Source organism: Neurospora crassa, linkage group VII (genome assembly GCF_000182925.2).
Source record: "Neurospora crassa OR74A linkage group VII, whole genome shotgun sequence".
Lineage (NCBI taxonomy): Eukaryota > Fungi > Ascomycota > Sordariomycetes > Sordariales > Sordariaceae > Neurospora > Neurospora crassa.
Genome location: NC_026507.1, coordinates 4146257 through 4159387, shown reverse-complemented (window position 1 = coordinate 4159387; position 13131 = coordinate 4146257). Strand labels below are relative to the sequence as shown.

The 13131-nt window shown below is 53.5% G+C and overlaps 4 protein-coding genes across 4 annotated transcripts; 3 read left to right on the top strand and 1 right to left on the bottom strand.

Moving 5' to 3' along the window:
• Positions 1-108: 108 nt before the first annotated feature.
• NCU05883 (xenobiotic compound monooxygenase) lies at positions 109-2352 on the top strand (the record flags this gene model as incomplete). Its single annotated transcript, XM_011396914.1, has 4 exons — positions 109-420; positions 1073-1320; positions 1408-1859; positions 1919-2352. 4 exons carry the CDS (start codon positions 109-111, stop codon positions 2350-2352), a joined length of 1446 nt encoding a protein of 481 aa, XP_011395216.1.
• Positions 890-4326, bottom strand: NCU05882 (cellulase). Its single transcript, XM_954780.2, has 2 exons — positions 3122-4326; positions 890-3049 (listed from the first exon to the last, which is right to left on the bottom strand). The coding sequence occupies exons 1-2, from the start codon at positions 3740-3742 to the stop codon at positions 2402-2404; spliced, it is 1269 nt and encodes a 422-aa protein (XP_959873.1). The 5' UTR covers positions 3743-4326; the 3' UTR covers positions 890-2401.
• Positions 4327-4528: 202 nt separating this feature from the next.
• Positions 4529-7483, top strand: NCU05881 (DUF500 and UBA/TS-N domain-containing protein). Its single transcript, XM_954779.3, has 2 exons — positions 4529-5389; positions 5456-7483. The coding sequence occupies exons 1-2, from the start codon at positions 4948-4950 to the stop codon at positions 7117-7119; spliced, it is 2106 nt and encodes a 701-aa protein (XP_959872.1). The 5' UTR covers positions 4529-4947; the 3' UTR covers positions 7120-7483.
• Positions 7484-8333: 850 nt separating this feature from the next.
• NCU05880 (hypothetical protein) lies at positions 8334-12113 on the top strand (the record flags this gene model as incomplete). Its single annotated transcript, XM_954778.1, has 1 exon — positions 8334-12113. The coding sequence occupies one exon, from the start codon at positions 8334-8336 to the stop codon at positions 12111-12113; it is 3780 nt and encodes a 1259-aa protein (XP_959871.1).
• Between the last annotated feature and the right edge of the window lie 1018 nt (positions 12114-13131).

Sequence of the window (13131 nt, the reverse complement as noted above, 5' to 3'; positions counted from 1 at the left end):
TCAGCATCATCCTTCAAGGCGGTGAAAGTCATCCTCAACTTTTAAACTTTCCACGCTTTTGTCATCATTGAAACCCACTCACTAACAGCCGCCTCACGACCACCCAACATGACCAACACACACGAACCCCCTACGGCCAATGGCACCACCCAGATCCCGAAGAAACAAATCCTCCTCAACGCCTTCGACATGTTCACCCCCGGCCATCTTTCACCAGGGCAATGGAAGGACCCGTCTGACCGCTCCACCACCAAGTTCGAGTCGCTTGACTATTGGATCAACCTGGCCAAACTCTTGGAAAAGGGAGGCATCAACGCGCTTTTCTTGGCGGATACGTATGGCGGGTATGATACGTACGAGGGCAGCTTGGATGAGTGCGTGAGGAGGGGGGCACAGTGGCCGGTGGGGGATCCCATTATTGTAAGTTGTTTCTTTCTCAAACCGTGTTCAATAATGGGGAAGTGGAAGTCCATGGGAGGAAAGAAGGAGACTGAGAATGGAGGAAGGGGTGAAGAATCGTAGACGTAACGAAAAGAAGGAAAGAATGGTGAGGAAGATCCGCCAACATCGGATGACAGCCGTCAACAGTCAAAGGACGGGAAGGCACGCATCCAGTCGAGCCCCCAACCAAAGGCACCAGCACCCTCGCTTCGTCCCAGGTTCCATATAGGGTCCCGTCCCAAGGAGATTCTCCAACAACCAACGGGTAGTTGGTCGAGCGGCAGCTGGTATTACGCACCCCGTAACACCCATATTGATTCCCGCTCAAAACGCCACGGGTTCGAGTCCTTGTGGTGGCAGCTTTCGACACAACTATTGCTCAGGCACGCCTGTAGTCTATATGATTGCAACATTAAGTCTCCTGGGCTGACGAGGTCGAGCTGTGACCGACGAGGGGATGCCTTTGGGTATCATTGACCAACTACCAATATTTTTTGGCCTCTCTTTTTTGTTCCTTGTTCCCCCCTTTTTTTTCCCCTTCGTGGTGCCGCGGCCATATCGAACGTGGATATTGCAACATGGATGTAGATTCCTCCGACAAGAAGACACCGCTAACAGCAGTTCTGAACAGCCCATTTCCGCAATGGCGGCCGTTACGAAAAATCTCGCCTTTGGTATCACGGCTTCCACTTCCTTCGAGCCTCCCTTCTTGCTGGCGAAGCGGTTCTCGACGCTTGATCATTTGACCAAAGGCCGAATTGGTTGGAACATCGTGACGAGTTGGAAGAAGAGCGCATTCAAGGCTATCGGGCTCGACAACCCCATCGAACATGATCAGCGGTACGAGCAGGCTGACGAGTACTTGAGGGTGTTGTACAAGTACGTTTCCCCCTTTTCTCTGTCCTCTTACTCTTTCTCTTCCCCTCGATATTGGATGCCATTACTGACGCACCTGCCCAACTTCAGACTCTGGAACGCCTCCTGGACCCCCTCCGCCATCCAACTCTCCCCATCCTCTGACATCTACAGTGACCCCTCGCAAATCCGGCAAATCAACCATTCCGGGAAATACTTCCAACTGTCCACCCCGCACATCGTCCCGCCCTCCCCGCAACGCACCCCGTTCCTCTTCCAAGCTGGCACCTCCTCAGCGGGCTCCGAGTTCGCGACAACTCACGCAGAGGCAGTCTTTGTATCTTCCCATTCTCCCTCGGTTTTGGCACCCAAAGTCCAAAAGCTGAGAGAGTTGGCGCGACAAAAAGGTCGCGATCCTGCTAGTTTGAAGGTGTTCGCGACCTTTACTCCCATTGTTGGCCGCACGGAAGAGGAGGCACTAGCCAAGTATGAAGAAGCGCGCAAAAACGCCAGCGTCATTGGTGGATTGGTCCTCTTTGCTGGATGGACGGGGATTGATATTAGTCAGTTTGAGGATCTGGATCAGGAGATTTCGGCGTCGGATTCCAAGGAGAAGAATAAGATCTGTCGATTCTGGATAACTTCACCACTCCTTCGGAAGAGGTGCCTAAATGGACGCCGCGCGTAGTAGCGGAACGAGCAGCAATTGGTGGTCTGGGGCCTGTGGCGGTGGGGACGGCGGAGCAGGTGGCAGATGAGATGGAAAGATGGGTGAGGGAGGCAGATGTTGATGGGTTTAATGTCGCGTATGTGACGACGCCTGGGACGTTTGAAGAGGTGGTGGAGTTATTGGTGCCGGAGTTGAGGAGACGGGGCCTATATCCGGAGCAAGCACATGAAGGAGCGGAGGCATGGACGGCGAGAGAAAAGGTGTATGGAAGGGGGCAGAAGCAGTTGAGAGCGGATCATGTGGGGAGAAAGTATGATTGGGATGTGTATGTGGAGGAGGAGCCTTATAAGGCTGAAAAGGAGGCGGAGGAAAATGCAGAGGCGTGAACGTGAAGAACTGGACGGGACAGAGTGTATTTGCTGCTTAGCTGAGCCTCTAGCTGAGGGTATCCTTGACCATGGAAATCAACGCCCCGTTGACATAACTCGGACTCCTCCACGTACTCCAATCATGGGTCAGCAGCCCCCATCCCTCGTCGTAATCCTGCGTGCCAGACCGGATGTAATACGACCCCGCCAGCACCCAGATAAACCAGCCAGCCTTCTGTGCGGGCAAATAGCTTGCCAGACAGCTAGCGTACGTCCCCTTCCACGTACTCGCATCCATCTGGAACCCAAACTCGGTTAACATGACGGGGAACTGGTTTACCGTAGAACTCGTCAACGCCTCAAATCCATTGTTGTACAAGTTATTTTGCAGATTGTTGCAGTTGTTGGCACTGGTTTCGTAGTTGTGCAGCTCGAGGACGAGTTTGTCGGCGTAGCCGGGAAAGTCGTTGAAGCTGAACTTGCCGGTTCCCGGGGTCAAAGCGGTGCCCCGGACGACAGGCGTCAGGAAAGTATCGAAGGACAGGCCGGACAAGAAGATGAGAAGGTCGGGATTCGAGGAGTGCACAGCTTCGGCGCCTTGCTTCATGTATGTGTACCATGTTTGCCAGTTGTATGTGGATTTGGCTGCCCCAGAGGTAGGCTCGCGCGGTTCATTGCGGAGGCCGATGGACATGAGGGATGTCCATTGTTTCCCCTGGGAGTCGCGATGGTGTCAACAATGGGAAGCAGGATGACAGGGTAAAGGGAGGATTTAAGGGAGACATACATGGTTAGCCATATAAGCAAGACCTCTTGTCCAGTTAGCTGCGGAAAAGTACGTGTCTCCCCACCAGCTGTTTCCGTCGCCAGTCGAGCAGCACCACATGCCCTTGGAGATATGGTTATCCAAATGGACAAAGATGTGCTGCTTTGCGCATTCGGCCGCTACGGCGTCAAACACCTGCAGCCGGGTAGTACTCGCCGTGAACTGGGGGTTCTTGGCTAAGACTTGGTCGAGCAGCTTGGGGCCGTTTGTCGACCCGAGGGCCTGGGTGAAGGCCTTTTGCAGGGTGATATCCTTCCCTCCGTTGGAGTAAATTTCGTCAACCATTTGAATGGCGAAGGTCAGACGGATGGCGTTCATGCCAAGGCTCTTGATCTTGGACACAATGGTGGCGATGGACTGGTACTGCAGACCCTCGGGGATCATGACATCGGCTGCCCCAGGCCAGTTGACGCCGGCGTAGGTCAGGTTGGTACCCGAGGCATCGCGGATCCAGCGGCCGGAGGTTACAAGGGGGCCGTTGGGCCATGGGGCGCGAGTGTCGAGGGCATCGCCGTGAGGTTGGTTGGTGGGAGCGGCGACAGAGAGGCCGATGAGGCCAGCGACAATGGCGACGAGCCTCATGTTGAGCAGTGGTGATGGTACATTGTCAAGTGCACATCGGTCAACATGTCTGGGATTTCTCGGTGTTTATACCTACCTTCAATTGAACCCGAACACGGGCCTATATGTGCGAAAGTACACCGTGATATAGATGCCGCATTTTGCCAGTCAGGATTTGGCCAGAATGGTACTCTGGAGATGGGCGGGGAAAGCTTGCCGAGAGGGTGATTATTCCACCTATGAGGCCGAGACATGGTCCATTGAGGTGACATCCAAGTGTAGATTGAAGCAACAATCACATGTTGACATGGTCCAGGAAAACAAATGTGGTAGAGTGTCCAGCTCAAGGTTGTTGAAGTCCATGGATGAGAAGACTGTGATGAAGACTCGGCCCCGCGATCCCCATGTTCACTTACTTAGAGGTAGCTTTGGCGACATGGCGTTTGCGGGTTCATTGGTCTGGTCTGTTGTCTGGTTTCCATCCAATGTTGCAAGGCAATCAATAGCAATTGGATTGAACATATCACACAGGCAGCTGCGGTCGTTGACTTCGTCGTCAGGTTGAAGATGTGATGGGGTGTTGGAGGCGATGAAGAGAGCCGAGGTGTGACGAATTGTGCGGGCAGGCAACGAATTGTCGGGCAAAGACCATTAAGTTACAGTACAGCATGCCAAGCCCCCGTTTGTGGATGCTCAAGGGAGGCAGCCACTGCTCAGCCACAGAAATGACATCAACTTCCACGTAAGATGCCACGCACCCCACCAGTTCTTCTCCCATCGTCTGATACCTCTAAGGTATGCGGGAGACTACAGAGGGGCTTTAGGGGAGCTGTGCACTAACAATTATCGCCATGGCTATGGACCTTGATGGACAGCAACAGAATCCAATCCATCACGAGAACAACAGAAGCATACGTTTTAGATCTCTACAAACCACGAGAGCTTACGAAATCGGGGTACTATTCAATCTCAATGGAGTGATCAAACACGAAATTCAATTTGTAATTTGGTTGTTTGTTTGTTGAACCATTCCACATCCCGCCGCAGTGAACAACAGTCTACACGTCTAAGCCCCCTTCTGTATTCCCGACCCCGCAACAACTGACAGCATCATTCAACCCGACTGATCTTCCTATAACAACAACACCATCTCTCCTCCATTGACCACAAACCATATTCACGGTTCCCTTGATCTACACTTGGACCTACAGCGACACACATAAACGATGAGCGGCAACGACGAAAAACGAAAGCTGGAAGCCCAGTACTTCCCTCCTCCCCCTCCCGGCCCTCCTCCCGGCCAAGCTCCCTCTTCCTCTACAGCCCAGGGTCAACAACAACCTCGCCATCCCGACGAGGTGCCCATTCCCGACTACAACCCATCGCATCCCCAATATGCGCCTCCCCCGAATGCCACCAAGGAAGACATCTACGGCGCTACCCCGACCGACGAACACCCGCCCCCGTTCCCTCCCAGGCCTACCTCGTCTGGCAAGGCTGGAGACGAAAAGGTCAAGCTCTCATGGGGCCAGAAGCTCGCAGGATGGGGAACCAAGGCTGCCGCTCCCATCAATGCCTTAGCCAACAAGATGGGCTCCGAGGCTTTCTTGCCAGGCCCCATGGATAAGGAGGTCGAGAAGGCCGCTCGTATCCTGAGGAGCTTCTGCAGTATGTCAACCTTCCCGCCGCTTCTATGGTAGTCATCGACCGCTAACCATATCGTGTCACTTCCAGAGGACGGCATCTACAGCGACGCAGCTCCCTCCACCGCCCCTCCTCAAACCACCTTCCCCGTCGCCAACAAGGTCGAGCCTACCGCCGCCGAAACCGCCTCCAAGCCCCCCGTCGAAACACAGCCCGTTGACGCTGCCACTGCCAAGAAAAAGTCGCGTGTTCTCCTCACCATTCCTTCCAAGGTCATCGCCAAGGCTCAAGGGTTGGCCATCTTCACCACCGTTCGCGCCGGCTTCCAAGTCACGGGCGCCAGCGGCTCCGGCGTCCTGATCGCCCGCCTCCCCGACGGCAGCTGGTCCCCTCCGTCCGGCATCCACGTCCACAGCATCGGCGCCGGTTTTGTCGTCGGTCTGGACATCTACGACTGCGTCGTTGTCATCAACTCCAAGGAGGCCCTCGAGGCTTTCACCCGCACCCGTCTCAGCCTGGGTAGCGACCTGGCTGTTACCGCCGGGCCATGGGGCGCCGGTGGTGCTTTGGATTGGGGCGTGCCACAGGGGCAGAAGACGGATAAGGGCAAGGGTAAGGATGGTAAGCCTTCGTCGCGGCCAACAACGGCCGATGGTAAGCCCATCCTTTCCTCGGACAACACCCAGTTCACCAACCCGCCTGTTGATCCCGACTTCGACCCGGATCACCCAGAGGAGGCCGGCAAGCAAGCCAACAAGAACCGCAAGCCCAGCCCATTCGTCGAGGCCGTCAAGAAGCCCGTCTACAGCTACGTCAAGTCGCGCGGCTTTTACGCCGGCGTGCAAGTCGATGGAACCGTCGTCACCGAACGCAAGGATGCCAACGCCGCCTTCTACGGCAGGCCAGTCACCGTTCAGCAGATCCTCAAGGGCGAAGTTTCGGCTCCTCCCGTCGTCAACGGTCTTCGTGAGGTTCTAAAGGGTGCCGAGGGGTGGAGGGGTCAGCAGCAGGGTGCGGGACAGCAGCCGCAGCAGCAGCAGACGGTACACATGCCTCAGGGACATATCCCGCAGCATCATGTCCAGCCTGTCCCTGCTCAGCAGCCGTACCCCAGTCAGGGACAGCAGCCTTACCAACCCCAGCTTTTGTCCGAACCGTCTCCCGAGGGCTACTACGCTGCTGGTAAGCCTCCTAGTGGCCCAGCTGGTGGTCCCGCCCCAGCGCCCGCGGGAACAGGAGGCTACCTCTACAACCCCCAGCTCCTCTCCGAACAGCCACATCAGGGCCAAGGATATTCCGGCGGTGCCCACGGTCACTTCTCCCCGCTGAACCAGCAGCCAACAGATGCTTACCGTCCCCCTCCTCCCCCTGCCTCTACATACACAGGAAGCGGCCCAGCCGAGGTTAGCGGCGTGACCTCCGGTATCCGCGGTCTTGACCTTAACTCGGCTGGCCCATCCACTGAAACCACCGGCGCGGTACCGCCCCCTCCCGGGCCCCAAGCATCAGATGCCGCACGCGCAAAGGCCGCCGAAGCCGCTGCTGAGGCCGCCCACGCTCATGGTTCCGAGCCGCCCCCGCCTTCGTATGAGGAGTTTGGGTCGTCTTCGTCAACTGCCCCTGTCGTGCCTGGGTACCCTGGGCATCCGGCGCACGCTCCCCAGACAGATGGAGTGACGGAGGAATTGCCGCCTGCATATGTTGAAGATGGAGTGTACAGGCCTGATGTGGGGGATCATAAGCGTCAGCAGTAGAGCAATCATCGATTGGTCAGTGTGGGCTATGGCCGCAGTACTTTGAAACCTTCTTTTCTGGGTTGCTTTGGCCTTTCTGGACCTTTCTTTTTGCGTTTCATACGAGTTTACCCCTTTCCCTATCTCTTGAGTTAGTCCATATATGTAATGGATGGGGCTATTCTGCATTTACTGCCTGTATTTAACTAGCTTGCTTTTTTTTGCCGTCAATTAAAGTTTCGATACCCTCCACTTCCTACTGGCTCAAGTTCTCCTCTATCATGCCATCAGTTACGCGATAATATGTTATATGCGGTCCTGTTTTCCGCTAAGTCAGGTCGATCTATCAACTCAGTTCTTTCTTCAAATTTGCAATCCATTATCCACATTAAAGTTCAATCGATCGATGAGCTATAGTATTACAGATCACCAGCCGATCATATCGCACGTTACAAGAATATCGGAAAAAGTGGTTGTTCACTCGTAGGCGTGAGGTCTAACTTATTCTTGCTTGATGAAGTTTCATTACTGCGAAAGAAGGATAGAAGGGAGACAACGTCAACCACTGGCAGCGTGTCTAACTCCTACTCCCTAGAGTTTTCGAAGCTGGTAGTAGTAGTGGCTGTGAGGAGCTTCTTTGTTTGCTGCAAGAGAAGCAAGCCACAGATCTTCCCCTCTTCAGAATCTAAATGCGATAAGCGGACAACAAAGCGAGATGCCGAAATGGCTCTAGGACGATCTACTTGGCTCAAAGAAGGTCCATGTACGAGACAAAGAACCCAATGCACCAGGTACCTACCTACTCACTCACACTGGATGACATTGGACTGAACTATCAAGCATTTCCACTTGTCGACGGACGACGGATGTTCTTCCTGACTCTTTCCCATTTGCTTCATGTTTCAAAACTTCACTTCCTCGAGACGTCTGCCCTACCCTCACTCTATCCTTTCTTATACCACCCTGTCCCAGTCCCCAGACATTGTCCTGGATATTAACATGCTACAACATACCTAGAGTAATAAGTAGACCAACACTTGAAACCATACCTACCCTATCATCGAGATCCCATGCAGCTGAAAGTCATGGCCAGACCCGACTTTCCCTCCTCTGGTGTCCCGCCGGTGCGACCTCCACCACCTCCACCACCACCACCAACTCCAAACCCGACAGGACGACGACGTCACAATCGAAAGGAGAAAGGCAAACTCCTTATAGCGGATAAACAGTTCAGGATGGGTCATGGTCCACCGAAGCCAACGACTACATGTACTACAACCCACGCACTCAACGCCGCTCTTCTCACATGTAGTCCAAGTCCAAGTCCAAGTCCAAGTCCAAAGGCGACCACCAGAACCACTGCGAGCTTCACAACAATGCGTAGCAGTTCTTCAACAACCACATGCACTTTGCCTGCGGAAGCGCCCCTGGTCCATCCCTCTAGTAAACAAGCAGCGACAACTCGAATTCAAATTCGTCAAGATGACATGGAGAACAAGGTTGACCGGACAGGGACAGACCTCAAAACTGGTTCTAGAGCACGGAAATCACTACCTCTAGTTCATTTCGTGGATGACGACGAAGTTGCATCAGATCCCCCCCGGTCTACGAACATGGAACCCACGCTCAACGTATTCGCTGTGAAAATCAAGAAGACAGCGCAAACCGACAAAGCAAGTAATTCGAAGCCTGCTGCTGTTGCAAACAAACAAAGACCTAAAGATCCGTCTTATCGCCCCTTCAAGGGAACGGGCGAATGGTCTTCCGAGTCCACCGATGATGATTTCGACGTGGGCTTTGTCCCGGGTGATCTCCCCGTCTTTCGGAAAGTCAAGGGGCAGCAGGAACATAAACAATTCTCTCCCGTTACTGGTATCACTAGAGGTACCTCTAGTGTGTCGCCACCACGACCACTAACACGACAACCAACACGACCACCACCGCCCCCGCCACCGCCACCGATTTCAAATCGACTTAAGCGCAAGCGCATAGATGATCCGACTTATCGGCCATCTAAGAACAGCGAGGGATCTATTTCCGACGACAACGATGCTGAGGAAGATGGCGAGTCTGACGAAGGGATCGAAGCTTTGATACGGGTGGTCAAGGATAATAATGCAAAGGTCAAGAAGGTCAGGCGCAAGGTGGCTAGAGAGAGACAACAAGAGAATGTTTTGAAGGAAGAAAAGGGGAGCCATGTGGTGCTGAAAGAGATCGATGATGATGAAAAGCGACACTCATCCATGAAGAAGAAGACGAAGAACCGAAAGTCCGTTTTGGATCCGTCTTACAAGCCACCCAAAGACGAAGAAGATGACAGTGAGGAATACAGTGACGAGTATACCTCTACTGATGGCTGGAACAGACAACGAAGAAGCAGGGTCCGCGCGCCAGAGGGTGGCGATGGTTCGGAGGAGAATCATAATGACTACAATGGCAATGTCAGCGTCAACGTCAACGATAATCCCGAGAACGACGTGGTTCCTACTACGAAGCAAATCCTTCCATGCCAAGCACGTCCCTGTCTGCCTCCCAAGTTCGGCAGGCGGAAGGTGAACCGCCTTTCCAAGCCTCCTCGCATCTACGACCCCTCCTATAAGCCGGGGACCACCTCATCGGACGATGATAGTAACGGCATCGATTCGAGCTGGAGCTCCTCGGGGGAGGGCAAAGACAGGAAGAAAAGACGAAGAACATTATACCAGTCAAAGAATGCACCCAAGAAGAAAAATCAGACGGTCAGCAACCTGCAGCAAGAGGTCATAAGATTGATGCTAGAAGAAACCAAACCGAAACCCGCCTTCGCAATGCCCGTGACCAAAAAGCGAAAACGCCCTCGTCTCATCAGACGAAACACCAGCGACCGATCCTTTTGCCCATCGGACACTCCTAGTGACCAGTACAGCGATATATGGTACAGCTCGGAGTACTCCTCTGAGTTGGAAGTCAAGAACAAGAAGAGAAAGAAGGGAACGAATAAGAAGAAGGACCAGTGGAATGTGAACCGAGTTGCCACAGGATTGGGACTTGTGACTGGGAGGGTCCTGGACTTGGATCGTGGGAGGCCAATTGAAGCAAGCGAAGAGGAGACGAGAGAAAGTGTGAAACCAGAAAAGGACGAATCAACAAACAGGAAAAAGATGGAAAGAGGAAGAAATGGGACCATCGACGCCATTGATGGCACATACGAGCCATCTACGGACTCTCCATCATCCGACTCTGACTCTGAAGCTATTCCAGACTTGGACCGCTCCGTCACCAGTATGGAGATTAGCAACTTGAACGAGAACAAAAAGCCCGAGCTGATATTCGAGCCGGAAAGAAAAGTTACTGTACCACACGTAAATTCAGAAGGGGAAACACCGCAGATCCACACCGGACACGAAACTCTTTCCAACGTCAGAACTGCTTTCTACCCCCTTTGTCATAGTCGTTACACATCTTGGCCGCCAGCCCGCGGAACAGTATACTGCAAGCCTTGCTTCCGGGAGCAAGTGATAGTTCGGGGCTTGCTGATTCGGCGGGGGATAAGCGAGACCTTGAGGTTGCTGAAAGTGTTGTTGGGTGGCGGGTCTGACTTCGGGAATGAATTGGATGAAGCTCTTGAGGAGATTCTGGATGGTGTTGTTGTAACCGGGCAAACGAGTATGACACGTGTAAAAGACCACGACCAAGGCCAGGATGACGAAGACGAAAGAGAAGAAAGGGTTCAACGAGGACAAAACACTCGCACTAAGCCCATGCCCTCCGCACAGTCATCCCTTGCCGAACTGCCCGAAGATGTCCGGACCCTCTTGGTGTTGAGGCGCCTTTCAGATGTTGTCAACACTAGAAGCATGCCAACCGTATCCACAGCGCGCCCCTCCGGCCCTGATGTTTCGCTTGAAACGCCCGCTTCTCTTCACGTCCCGTCTGACGCCAATGCCGTCTCTCTGGACCATTGCTACCAACAGCAAGACCCGACCGGTCCGAGCCGCTACTCGTCTCCGTTCGCTCCATGTCCTCCATTAACCCTGCGTGGCGGGACTCCCAACTGCGCCGCCATCAGTACGGGCATCAATGCGTCTTACTTCTCCCTCAAACCGCCTTCATCAAAAGCTATTATTTCCCTTCCGGGAGAAAACCCACTGGATAACGCCATGAACATCCTACACGACGCCCTAGGCATCTCTACCTGGCAAGCTCGTCGATTATGGGACCAGTATGAAGGCTCGGGTATATGGGACCTAGCGCAGGTGGATTTGCTTGTTGAAAAATCCTATGCGAAATTCCTGAACGGGCACAAGGCCACGAAGGAGCTCCCATGGGCCGAGGGAAAAGAATCGAGTTTAGAGGGGGGAATGGGGAAGGCTGAGAATCTTCAGGCCGCTATGCTGGGTTTGGAGGGTCTGGCTCGATTGGAAGAGGAAATCATGACCGCCTTGGCAGAAAAGGGGGGCCGAGAAGAGGAGAAACAGGGTCGAACTCGACAGAGTGATGGTGGTAGGATTGGTATTACAACAGGAGCGACACGCAGCATCATCGTTGGGGCTGTGACGGGGAGGAAGCAATCTCATGATGATGACTGCAGGTTGGATTGGGGGCATGCTCCAAATCCAAACCAGAAATGCAAACTGACCAAACCCATCGAGTTGTTCAACCCCAAGAACCAGGAGGCACAGCCAGTTTCACCACAGCGACCAAGAGAGCAGCCGAAGGTGATTCCTTGCCATTCCTGCTCTAGATCCAGCACTGTCAACCATAACAGTGGTGCTACCGTAAGACGCAACGACTACACTGAGATGGGCGGTAGACCATGGGTAAGAGCACTGCAATGGACTTTCGACATCAACGAGTCAGAAGCGGCCAAGATGACGCTCAACAGCTTGTTGGACTTAATCAGCCGGAGTGGAAAAGCAGCCCATGTGAAGAGCTCCGGGTGGGAGTTTGTGGTGTACCGCCCTGGCGACCTTGATGACGCGGAGATCCGGATTGTTTTCCTGGATGTTGAGCCTGGGCTGGATCTTCACTTGTAGGTGCGATGGAGATATCAATGACATGTGCATGTATGGCACAAGGGGAAGATCATAGGCCTCTTGGATCGAGATACATACTTTGTAGTCTGATGTGGCATAATCGAATCGAACTGGCCAGCTCAAAACGAGCACTTGTTCACTGGTGTTGATTGATGATGAGGGTACATACGCCTCAAGACATTTTAGAACACGCCCAGATTGCGGCATGGACGTGAAAAGCTCCCATCAGCCAGAATCAACCATGCAGGCGCCCGAAACATACATGGCTTCCGTCGTTTGACAAGCGCTGGACGCCGACGGGAGCAGACATGAAGATCCAGATCCGAAACAGTCGTTATCAGTGGCTTGGCAGCACAATGGTGTTGGATATGCCGCTATCCCGGAAACTGGCGAGTTTGGGTGTGATTCGGAGATGAGGCTGTGACTTGCAGGTAGTCTGTCGACCACCACACGACGAGAACGTGAGAGGTGGCGATTATTGTATCGCACGCGACAGGTGGTATACGGTTCGTTGGATGTCATGTTTCTTGAAAGAAACTACAGGATACGACCATACAATTAGTTGTACACACTGACACGCGTCAGCTGCGCTGGGATTTAGCATGATTGATGAAAAGGGGTTCAGTTGTTGGTCGTCCTCTTGTACTACCCTCCAGCGCCTTATTGGTGATGTTTAGGTAATTCTCCGCTTGACTGAAACGGAGTCTCTGGGGAGCGGAGGCGACGTTCTCTGGAACGCCGTGTAACTAGGTAACGGAGGGCAATCATGACCATTCGAAACAGAGGGTCCTCCACTGTGCGGTATTATCGACAAGTGATATGCGGGTCGATCAGGGGCTTCCTTGGCCTGGGTAGGATTCCCGAATCAGGGAATTGCAATGCGGTATTCCAATAATAGCACGACGAAGAGTTGACACCCTAACGATCTCGGCTGAGAAGATGGAAGGATGGGTATGGTCGTCAAACTGTACTGTAACAAGACACAAACAAACGACAACCTGAAGGTGACCTGGGGAGC

Bases quoted from the DNA above. Each gene is read 5' to 3' on its own strand.
- NCU05882 (XM_954780.2), bottom strand. From the start codon at position 3,742: ATGAGGCTCGTCGCCATTGTCGCTGGCCTCATCGGCCTCTCTGTCGCC. The intron at 3,050-3,121 runs GTATGTCTCCCT...CGCGACTCCCAG, and splicing joins TTGCTTATATGGCTAACCAT to GGGAAACAATGGACATCCCT.
- NCU05881 (XM_954779.3), top strand. From the start codon at position 4,948: ATGAGCGGCAACGACGAAAAACGAAAGCTGGAAGCCCAGTACTTCCCT. The intron at 5,390-5,455 runs GTATGTCAACCT...TGTCACTTCCAG, and splicing joins TATCCTGAGGAGCTTCTGCA to AGGACGGCATCTACAGCGAC.